The 12,209-nt window shown below is 42.9% G+C and overlaps 1 protein-coding gene across 2 annotated transcripts in view; it reads left to right on the top strand.

Annotated features, from left to right (window-relative positions):
• The window catches only part of YEATS4 (YEATS domain containing 4), a 26,436-nt gene extending 14,483 nt beyond the window's left edge, over positions 1-11,953 (top strand). For both annotated transcript variants that reach the window (XM_073555491.1, XM_073555492.1), the window contains exons 4-7: positions 3,497-3,591; positions 4,184-4,276; positions 8,868-8,955; positions 11,667-11,953. In XM_073555491.1, coding sequence (XP_073411592.1) covers positions 3,497-3,591; positions 4,184-4,276; positions 8,868-8,955; positions 11,667-11,836 — 446 coding nt within the window. In that variant the 3' untranslated portion in view covers positions 11,837-11,953. The remainder of the gene's footprint in view (positions 1-3,496; positions 3,592-4,183; positions 4,277-8,867; positions 8,956-11,666) is intronic.
• The last annotated feature ends 256 nt before the right edge of the window (positions 11,954-12,209 follow it).

Genomic DNA, 12,209 nt, shown 5'->3' with positions numbered 1-12,209 from the left:
TATATTAAACCATTGTTAGCATAAAATTATCACAGTGGTAACAATATTAAATGCTCATTATAATATAACACAAAATACCAATGTATCGGAATGTACACTTATAAGAATTATCAATATGACAGTAGGGAGATATATATATATATATATATATATATATATATATATATATTAGCATTAATTTAAGATATAGGTATTTACGTATATTACCATTAAACAAGATTTTAGATCAAATGTGTCAATTTCCTATACAATGTCATAAGTGAGCTTAATACAGACCAGAAACACATTTAATTACCCATACAAATGTCAAAAATCATATAAACAAAATGCATAACAGCAATAAGCGTACAAAAGGTACATAGATAATAGCATATAACTTAAAGGGAATCTGTCACCCCTTTTTTCGAATGAGCTGCTGGCATCGATATTAGATGTTACGGGAGAGGTCCTGCGCACTGCAGTATTCTGCTCTGCCCTCAACAGGGCAGAGCAGTGCGCCTGCCCCGGAGCCACGACAGGAAGGAAAGAGGACGTCACCTTTAGAAGATGGGAGGCGCCGGACAGACGGAGACACCCATTGGACCGGACCGACCTCCAGGAGAGTATAATCTAACTTTTTTTTTTTTTTTTTTTTTTTTTCCCCTCATCTTTCAGGTTATATCGGGGGCTTATCTATAGCATTACAGAATGCTGTAGATAAGCCCTGATGGTGGTGCCGGCAGCTCATATTCGAAAAAAGGGGTTACAGATTCCCTTTAACACTATTCTCCATCTGTCAGCAGATTGCAGGATTTGTACATTCATCCAGTCAATGAACGATTAACATGATGATAGAACAAACTTGAGGTAGATTTTATCTAAACGAAAAGGATAAAAAAAAAATATTAAAAACACTAAAAAAAAGAGACTGAAAACCGGAAAGCATGCAGTGCTTCACAAACCAACGATCAAAGAAAAGGGGCAAAACTTAGATTTTTGTTCAACCCATGAGGGTGCAAAGTCCTCAGACTCCATATCCATCGGGATTCAAGGCGTGCGAGCCGTGTAGATTGCCCCCCCCCCCGTATCCCAACATCAAGTGCATCAATTCCCTCTAAAGCATATTAATTTGCCATCACTATTATGATGCAATTTAAAATGGCGTGGGAGTGTTTAGTGTGGATGCATCCATGTGGTCAGCTGACGCCTCAATTCCCAAGACGTGTTCACGTACGCGGACATTTAGTTGACGTGATATGAGGCCCACGTAAATCGGACCACACGGACATGTCGCATAATATATAACAAAACATGTAGTACAAGTCTTAGATTTCTTCATTGTAAATGTTCTATCACCACTTGAATCTGTAAAAGTATTAACATGATCAATATTGGAGCAAGTGACGCAGTGACCACATGGAAAACATCCACAACGAGAAACAGCGCCATCCACGAAGGTAGTCCTCGGCTTCCTTACATAATGACTACGAGTAAGGTGATCCCTCAAATTCCTAGCGCGTCTAAAAGACATTGCCGGTCTATCAGGTAGTATTTTAGAGATCACAGGGTCAACCTTAAATATAGGCCATGATTTCTGGAGAGCCTCGCGTACCTTCATTGCTTGAGAATGATAGTTTGTCACAAATCTGATCTGTCTATTGTTATTAAGCGACCTATTCATAGTGTTATTGTAAAGGAGGGAAGTATGGAAGGAGAACCTGGCTTTGTTGTATGCTTTCTTACTAGATCACCGGCTGTATCCACAGTTCAGAAACTGTTTTCTGTTCACCAGTCTGTTGTTCAGAATCGGATGAACAAATCTGCCTAAGGCGGAGAAACTGTCCCACACGGACAGCTTTGATGACATGTGCTGGATGACATGAAGAGGCATGCAGCAGTGTGTTCGTCGCCGTAGGTTTACGAAAAATGTCGGTCTGAATCATACCAGTAGAATCTTTCTTAACCACAACATCCAAAAATTCCACCTTCTCAGTATCGCAAAAAAATGTAAGGAAAATATTAAGGTCATTGTTGTTCAAACCGGTCAAAAAACGTTGAGAGTTCAGAAGCTGAACCCTGCCAGGTCAAGAGTATATCATCGATGTACCCGATCCATCGATGCCTGTTGATCTGACAGGGAGAGGTCCCGTGATGTACTTTGACTCATATTATTTATTCCTATATCTATTATGGAGGTATTTCATATTTAGTGTTCATTGCACTTTGGCTAGTACCTATTTAATCTGTCCATCTCTGCTATATAGGATGTTTTGTATGGAATTCATTCATCATCTGATGTTATGTTCATTGACCTGGGAATTCTATGTATGATTATCTAATATTATGGGCGACTATGGTCTGCTGTGCCCTTATTTCTGAGGTTGATCATTGGTTTTATTAGCATGTACATACTAATCCTTGCCTTTCCACTAATAAAGCAATTTTATCTTCCTACTTGGACCTGAGGTTGCCTTTTTTTGGTTTCCCCCTCCTCTTGGTAAATGTATAATGCAGCCAACTACCAAGAACAAAAGCTCAAATAGCATATGAATAGAAAGTCAATAATACTGCACGTATAATGCCTGTAGTACAGACTACTGTCTCGTGTAAATGCAAGATCGTAGTGTTAATACATGGATATGAAGTCATATACGCTGCTCAAAAAAATAAAGGGAACACTTAAGCAACAGAATATAACTCCAAGTAAATCAAACTTCTGTGAAATCAAACTGTTCACTTAAGGAAGCAACACTGATTGACAATGAATTTCACATGCAGTTGTGCAAATGGATTAGACAACAGATGGAAATTATTGGCAATTATCAAGACACCCTCAATAAAGGAGTGGTTCTGCAGGTGGGGACCACATTTCAATGCCAATGCTTTCTGGCTGATGTTTTGGTCACTTTTGAATGTTGGTTGTGCTTTCACACGTGTGGTAGAATGAGACGGACTCTACAACCCACACAAGTGGCTCTGGTAGTGTAGTTCATCCAGGATGGCACTTGAATGCAAGCTGTGGCAAGAAGGTTTGCTGTGTCAGCGTAGTGTCCAGAGGCTGGAGGCGCTACCAGGAAACGTGGAGGGGGCTGTAGGAGGGCAACAACCCAGCATGATAGTTATAGCATGATAGTGGTCACAGGCATGCATGTGCTGTAATCTAATATAGGAGTCATCGTACATAAAGTTTACCTATGGACATGTTGGATAATAGGGCAGAGAAAACACCTCCACGCAAGTTCACCGCTGCCTTGCAAAATCGACAGCATGGGCCTGTGTGCTTTCAAATACCAGGACTGAGTTTCCGTCCCTGAAGTTAACACCAGTAATTTGACCTTGACCCTAGTATGTTCTAAAGCTGGAATAGATTTGGTGCCACTAGGGCACAGTAAACTTTGCAGGTGCCAGCATCTGAAGCCACCTATGAGGGATGGAGGGTCACAGCTTGGTCATTACTGTCTCAGAAATAAAGGGATTTTGTTTGTAATTCCTTTTTTGGTCTTTATTTTTATTTTAGTTGTTACTAAGCCGCCTTACGAAATTACTGAGACTGGATGGGGTGAATTTGAGATCATCATAAAGATATTTTTTATTGATCCAAATGAACGACCTGTAAGTACTCTCGTCTTTGTTCAATGTAAGGTTATGTTCACATGATCCCAATGACTGGTATTTGATTTCTGAATTGCTGTTAAAAAAAGGCACAATTTCATCCACTGCATCTATTGTACATACTGTAATGTGCAGTGTTCAATAATAGACACTTTGTCAATTTAACACGTGATTTTTCATCTGCAAACAAGACCCCTTTTTCATAAAGTTTAGGTCTGATTGGGCCAATTTTACAATCAGTGTTTCAGCAGTTTTTCTTTTGTGTACCATCATTGATACCTGATCTCAATCCAAAATCTGCTTTTGATTGTGCAGCTAAGTATTAGAGAAGGGAGTCTTCTATTCCTGCCCATGTCATTTACTCATTTTTTTTTTTTTTTTTTTAATGCATGTATGAGGATGGGACAATTTGTTGAATGTACCAGAGCATATTAAAATATTCTAATAAAACATAGATGGGCCGTATCCACCTGTTTCTGAAAATATTGACCTTTAATAAAAAAAAAACTATCGTGGTGGCAGTCATGTTGACCACAACTGAAGATACGCTTTTTTTGCTAACTTTTTCTGTATTTTTTTTTTTTCTGTTTAGGTCACTTTGTATCATTTGCTAAAGTTATTTCAGTCAGATGCAAATGCCATGCTTGGGAAAAAGACAGTTGTTTCAGAGTTCTATGATGAAATGGTAAGAAAGCTTTGTCTGTACAGGAGAAATAACGTGTGCACTAGAGTGATTGCTTAGTCTGCAGATTATTTATATAGCACCATTGATTCCATGGTGCTGTACATGAGAAGGGGTTACATACAAATTGCAGATATCACTTACAGTACGCAACTAACAATCACAGACTGATACAGAGGGGAGAGGACCCTGCCCTTGCGGGCTTGCATTCTACAGGATGGTGGGGAAGGAGACAATAGATTGGGAGGTTGCAGCTGCTCCGGTGTTGGTGAGGCGGTAGCACCGATAGTGGTGAGGAGGCAGCGGGGTCATTGCAGGCTGTAAGCTTTCTTGAAGAGGTGGGTTTTTAGGTTCCGTCTGAAGGATCCAAATGTGGTTGATAATCGGATGTGTTGGGTCATAGAATTCCAGAGAATGGGGGATTTTCGGGAGAAGTCTTGGAGGCGATTAGGTGCGGAGCGAATAAGTGTGGAGAAGAGAAGGAGGTCTTGGGAGGACCGGAGATTACGTGAGGGAAGATATCTGGAGATTAATTCAGGGATAAATGGAGGAGACAGGTTATTGATGGCTTTGTAGGTCCGTATTAGTAATTTGAATTGGATACACTGAGTGAATGGAAGCCAGTGAAGAGATTTGCAGAGGGGAGTAGCGGAGAAGTAGTGAGGAGAGAGATGAATTAATTAGGCAGCAGAGTTAAGGATGGACTGGAAAGGTGCGAGAGTGTTAGCAGGGAGGCAACAGAAAAGGATGTTGCAGTAGTCGAGGCGAGATATGATGAGGGCATGCACAAGCATTTTAGTAGATTGATTGTTGAGGAAAGGACAGAGTCTGGAGATATTTTTGAGCTGCTGGCAACAGGAGGTGGAAAGAGCTTGGATGTGCAGCTTGAAGGACAAGGCAGAGTCGAGGGTTACTCCGTGGCAGCGGACTTCTGGTACGGGGGAAAGTGTGATGTCATTAATTGTGATAGGTCGGATAAGGAAGATCTGTGAGATGGAGGAAAGATGATGAGTTCAGATTTGTCCACGTTGAGTTTGAGGAAGCGAGAGGAGGCTATGGCTGATGGACACTCTGGGATTCTGGACAGATGAGAGGTGATGTCTGGACCGGAGAGGTAGATCTGAGTGTCATCAGCATAAAGGTGGTACAGAAATACCGTATACTAGAAGCTTTTCAGGAAGAATGACTTAATTCATAAGGAATCTAGCAGACCAATTTATGGTGACTACTAGGCCCAGGCCAGAATGTTTGCATGGGTTTCATCTTCTCCTGCTCTGTAAGGGGTTGTTCTAAAGGGATTGAAACTTCTGAGACTTGTCTTCTAGTAATAAGCAGCTTGTCTCATGTTGCTTTCACATTGTCCCATTCTATGTAGTAGATACCTTCTGTTCACTTTTCTGTCAAGGTTCCATTTTAGCTTTTTCTTTCACTACTGTGTAATAAAGGGGTTGTCTAGGACAAATATAAAATGGTTCACCAGGGATTGTACAACGCTATTAAGTTTATAATATACTCACTGCTAGGAATTTTCTTTTTCTCTAGTCACCTTCCACGACAGCAGTATCGGAGGATGTCTCAACGCTCTAATAGGGGACAGGAAATGCACAAGAGGTTAAATAACCCTCCCCTTCCTATTACCTCCAGTGTTTTTCCTGTCCCCTATGGGGGCATGAGACATGAGAGGGGGTTATGGGACCCAGAAGTCAGTTCCAGCTCCTCAAATACGAGAGAGCTAAGCCCTGTTTCACACTTCCGTTTTTTCAAATCCGTCAAAATCCGTTGGTTTCCGTAAAAAAACGGATCCGCCATTTTTTTGCAGGATCCGTTTTTTTGTCCCATAGACTTCCATTAGTGGTTACCGCGGATCCGTCATAAAAACGGATCCGTTTTTTAAAAAACGGATCCGTTTGCATCAGTTTCCGTCAAAAAAACGGAAACGGATCCGTTTGTCGGACACAAAAACGGAAGTGTGAAACAGGCCTAATAGCAGTAGAGGAGGCACTAAAGGCAGCAGTGGCCCTCGTCCAAAACCATCATGTACGCATGTACTCAGACAATATGACAACGGTGTCTTACATCCGCCACCAGGGAGGCACAAAATTCTTCAACCTAAAGCGGGTGGCTGCGAGGATTTTCTCCTGGGCAGAAAAACACCTACTGTCCATATCAGCAGTGCATCTAAGGGCAGTGGACAATGTGGAAGCGGACTTCCTCAGCAGGAGGGACGTTCATCCCGGGGAATGGAGCCTGGATCAGTCTATTTTCATAGCTGGTCTCAAGATGGGGATATCCCGAGGTGGACCTGTTCGCCAGTGGTCAGAATGCGAAGGTGGAAACATATTTCTCCCTCAGCCCCACCGACTGAGCATGGAAAATAGATGCCTTCTCCCACCCCTGGCACTTCAACCTAGCCTACGCCTTCCCTCCAATCCCCATGATAGCAAGGACACTACAGAAGGTACGGGCAGAACGAGTCACTACAATCTTGATACCTCCCTTGTGGCCGTGGAGGAGCTGGTACGGAACCCTGAAAGACATGGCCCAGGATGGTCCAATACTCCTGCCCCAGAGGGACGACCTCCTTCGCCAGGGCCCTTTACTGCACCCAGATCTGCACAAATTGAACCTGGCGGCCTGGCTACTGAAGCTGGAATTCTAAAAGCTAAGGGCTTATCCGACAAGGTAATCCAAACCCTACAAAGAAGTAGGAAACCAGTGACTAACGCCATTTACGGGAAAGTTTGGAAGAAATTCTCGTTCTGGTGCTCCCCAAATCTTCTGGATCCCTTCTGTCCCAAGATTGCACAGATCTTAGAGTTCCTCCAGGATGGCCTAGATCTGGGCCTCACACCCAGTACCTTTAAAGGTACAAGTGTCAGCCCTTAGCTCATTCTTCGATCAGGACTTGGTGAGCCATCGATGGATTAAACTGTTCATGACCTCGGCGTCTAGGATCCGTCCCAGACTCCGTAGCCAGATTCCCCCCTGGGACTTGAACCTGGTTCTCAAAAGCTTGACAACCAAACCGTTCAAACCTCTGGCTTCCACGACGTTGAAAAACTTGACACTAAAAACAGTGTTCCTGGTGGCAATCACTACCGCAAGACGCATAGGAGAGCTACAGGCCCTTTCGATACAGGAGCCATACTTAACCATCATGGAAAATAGCATCATCCTAAGATTAGACCCCTCCTTTTATGCTGAAGGTAGCCTCGAACTTTCATAGGAGCCAGGACATCGTATTACCCTCCTTCTGTCCAAATCCCTCCAATACGAAAGAAGGGTTTCATACCCTCGATGTACGCAGAGTAGTCCTCTTCTACCTACAGCAGACGGAAAGTTGGAGAATTCATCAGAACCTATTCGTTCAGATTTCAGGCCGAAATAGAGGCAAAAAGGCGGCAAAAAATACAATCGCCAATTGGATCAAGCAAGCGATCTTCCTCACCTACTCGTCGCAGAACGTTTCCCCTCCTACATCATTAAAAGCACGCTATACCCGTTCCGTAGCAACTTCGTGGGCAGGAAGAGGGGACGCATCTACAGAGCAGATATGCAGAGCCGCCACCTGGTCGTCTGTCCACACATTCACCAGGCACTATAGACTAAATTTCAACAGGGATTTAACGTTCGGCAGATGTGTTCTGCAGGCTGTTGTCCCTCCCTAAGAAATTAGTTGTTGGTATTTCTCAGATACTGCTGTTGTGGAAGGTGACTAGAGAAAATAGAATTAGTCTTAATTCGGTTTCTAGGAACCTTCCACGACAGCACTAATTTCCCTCCCTATCTGATGTCCTACCGGATGATTCCTGCACCTTTGTGGTAACTATACATGCTAGCGTGTACAGAAAAAACACTGGAGGTAATAGGAAGGGGAGGGTTATTTAACCTCTTGGGCATTTCCTGTCCCCTATTAGGGCGGGGAGACATCCTCCGATACTGCTGTTGTGGAAGGTTCCTAGAAACCGAATTACCGGTAAGACTAATTCTATTTTCACAGTCCCAGTGCTCATGATAAGCAATTTGTGCTCAGTCTGTGATCTAAGCAATGCATAGGAGTTAAGAGGGTTATCTAGGACTATTCACTTTTTCTTTGGCACACAGTGAAAAAAAATAACAGGCAGTTAGATACTAACTACCTGCTTGTTGTGCTCTGTGTCAATCTCTGCTAGCACAGAGCGGTCAGAGACCGCTCCCGCTGGTGATTCGGGCAGACGACATGTCAAAAGAGCAAAGTTTTCTTATCCGCTATGCTCTTTTGACTGGTTGTGACTGCCCAAGTCATATTGATAGGCAGCGGAGGGAACCAGCTGTCAAACCACTGGAAAGCTGGCGGTCAATGATCATTATATCAGCAGTCATGCCGTTTTGACAAAACAGCCCATGGAGCAGGTGAATCACCAGCAGAATAAGGTAGTGACTCCTGTGAGCCTGCGATGGGTTGAACAGGCATGTAATTGCCTCTTAGCAGCTACCTGGGTGTTAATTTTTAGGCCATACTAAAAAAACGAAATTGGTCCTGTGCATCCATCCCCTTTTAACAATATTTTGTCTGTTGGTCTAGTACCCCAAAAAATAACTTGTTTTATTACAGATTTTCCAAGATCCTACTGCTATGATGCAGCAGCTTTTAACTACATCCCGCCAGTTAACTCTTGGAGCATATAAACATGAAACAGAATGTAAGTTTTATTTCTTTATAAAAGTGCATTGAAGATGTTTTTCCCCCTCCTTTCAGAAGTTTTAATAGTCTCTTCTATTTTATTTCTGTGCTGCTTGTATAAATTTATCTAAGAGGGAGTCACTGGGAGCAAAGCATCCAGCTGTTACAGCATAGTAGATGGGATTTCAAGAAATCCCATGCCCACTATGCGTGCATCGATGCCCGCAGCTCTACTGCAGAGATGGACATGACTGCCAAGGTGCCTGATCTGAGCATGTGTTCACGGTCTTCACTCTGCCCTACTGTGATCTTGCAAGCCCCTTCAGCTGACAAGCTCTATTTGCCGCTTGTCATTAGAAAGCATATCACAGTACTTGAAGTGACTTGCTCTACAAAGCTGTGGCAAGTTCAGGTGTCAGACTTCACTGTCCTTTGCGCTGAAAATACTGATGCTTTGGAGCGACAACCCCTTCAATTTTTTTTAGTACTGTGATGCTCTTTATAGCTGAAGGTTCCAGGGCAGAGGAGTGTGAAATCTAACTAACATCTGAGCATGTGTGCTTAGTCCCCATGTCAAACATTGAAAGGTACCTTTTTACCCCACCCATCAGGGATAAACCATTTTAATTTCATCCAATTCTGGTGCCCAGATCGGGAGTAGTAGACCAGAAGAAGTGCCTGCATTAGGATATGTGCACGCGGTCAGGATTGGCTCCAGATTTGACGCAGGTGAAATCTGCACCAAATCTGCATTTGAGGTCACTGGTAGGTCACCTGCCTTTTTGATGCGTTTTTTCATTGCATGTTTTTTTTTTTTTTTGTCACTTGAAATAAAGCTAATTGAAAGTTGGCTTCTGGGAAGGATAAAAAAGTGATTTCCTGTTTGCAGATATATTGGAGTATGTTCCCACGGTTAGTTAACACTGCGGGTTGGATGCTGCATACATCCGCAGCGTCCAGCTGTTACAACATAGTGGATGGGATTTCAAGAAATCCCATGTCCACTATGCCTGCATCGATCCCGTGGCTCAACTGCAGAGACTGACATGCGGCGCTCCTTTCCAGACCGCATCATGTCAATTTATGCAGGGGAGATGCTCTGTCTCTGCTGCGTAAATTACCCATAGACTTTTATTAGATGCAGTAAAACCGCATTATCTTCAAGTTCCTAGTCACATGCGTATTAAATGCGGGAACGCAGCTTACTACACGTGTACTAATTTACAAAATGGTAAATCTTGTGACACAGCTGGACGTACATGACACAGGAAGTGGAGGAAAGCACAGAGGTCCCCTCCTTTTTTAATAAATGAAGAAAAAAAAATCCCCCTATATTTGTTAACCAGCCAGAATAATGCAGACTACTGGGACTGGTATTTCAGGCTGGTAAGGATCCAATATCCATGAACCTTACCAGTCTGATAATACCAGGCCCCACAGCATTCTGCTTACCTTAAATGGTTAGCAAAAATAGTGGGATCCCCTCCAAAAAAGAGTGGGGTCCCCCTATTTTTGCTAACCAGCCAAGTTAAAAGCAAACCGCTGCGGCCTGGTATTCTCAGGGTGGCGAGGCCCGTGGATTTTGTCCCTCACCAGCCTAAAAATAGCAGCCACCCCATAATTGGTACATCCAGAGAAGCGCCAATTGTGGCACTTTACCCAGCTCTTCCCACTTGCCCTGTAGCGGTGGCAAGTGGGGTTGATGTCACTTGACAATACAAACGTGACATCAAGCCCACGGCTTAGTAATGGGGAGGTGTCTATAAGACACCTATCCATTACTAATCCTATAGTTACATGGTAAATAAAGACACAGCCAGAATAAAGTCCCTTAATTTAAATAATGAGAGACTCCTTTAATAGCTCTTAATTAAACTATACTTACTGCTTCGCCTATTCTACCAACGCCCTCGTCTCCTGGAAGAGAATTAAAATAAAACAATATTCTTACCTGTCCGCAGAGAAGATATGAATACTGTCCCACGACGAGTCCATCTCTGCTATATCTGGATGCCTTTGGCTGAACAGTGGCATTATGCCACCATTCAGCCTGACATCCAGACACAGCGGAGCTTGAAGATGATCACCGGAGATAGCTCGGTCCCCGGCGGTGACGTGCGCTGCAGTTATCGCGGTCAGCTCAGCTGATCGCGAGAACTTTAGTGTACGCGAACTTCCGGCTGAAACAAGGTACACCTTTATTTAAATTGGTGCACATGCGTAGTAAGCTGTGTTCCTGCACTTAATACGTATGTGACTAGGAAGATAATGCGGTTTTACTGCATCTAATGATAGTGAATGGGAAATTTACGCAGCGGAGACTGAGCGTCTCCGCTACATAAATTGACATGCTGCGGTCTGGAAAGATGTGACACATATCCATCTCCGCAGGGAAGCCGGAGTCGCCCGTGCATGCCTAGTGGTGATGGGATTTCTTAAAATCCCGTCTCCACTATGCTGTAACATCTGGATGCTGCGGATTTGACGCTACAGATGTATGGAGCGTCCAACCAGTAGTGTTTACTGACCGTGGGAACATACCCCAACAAGAAAGGGTAATTAAGCCTCATAGTGGCTGCATAGGTAGTAATTGCTTTTCTAATAAAATTTAGGATCTGTGAACAAGGGTGGAATAGTAGTGTAAAGACTCTTTTTAATTACAAACCTCTGAAATTATATTTTTTTTACTTAACTTTGGTGATCTAAGTGCATTAATTTTTGCTATTTTAGTCGTAGAACTAGAATCTAAAACAAGAGAAAAATTAGACGCTGCCAAGAAGAAGACGAGTTTTGAAATATCTGAGTTGAAGGAGAGATTAAAAGCCAGCCGGGAAACTATTAACTGTTTGAAAAGTGAGATCAAGAAACTGGAAGAAGATGATCAGTCTAAGGATATGTAGATAAACTGTTATGTTGTCTGTACAGTTTTTGATGTAGCCAGCAACTCATTGTAAATAAATTTTAAATGTGTATATATTTTTAAAAGGGATAACTATTATTAAAATCTTAAAAACAAATATGGTACAATTTCCTCTTAAGTATGCACAAACTTTTCTAGTTTCAGAGCCACATTGTCAGATTAACGCAGTCCCAGTACTCTCAAGAAATCTTTGTGATTGCCTTTGAAGACCTTTTTGTCTTATTGAGGCTATGTGCCCACGTCCGGAATTCCCGCAGATTGTGTCTTTACCGCGTTTTTTCGCCGCGGAAACTCAAAAACGCATAAAATAAGCAACCCATTGAATTCAATGGCATTCCACACATGCTGTGCAT

Source organism: Dendrobates tinctorius, unplaced genomic scaffold (assembly GCF_039654945.1).
Source record: "Dendrobates tinctorius isolate UK_male_01 unplaced genomic scaffold, ASM3965494v1 ptg000224l, whole genome shotgun sequence".
NCBI lineage: Eukaryota > Metazoa > Chordata > Amphibia > Anura > Dendrobatidae > Dendrobates > Dendrobates tinctorius.
The sequence above is the reverse complement of the archived record's forward strand: the minus strand, read 5'-3'. Positions and strand labels throughout refer to the sequence as shown.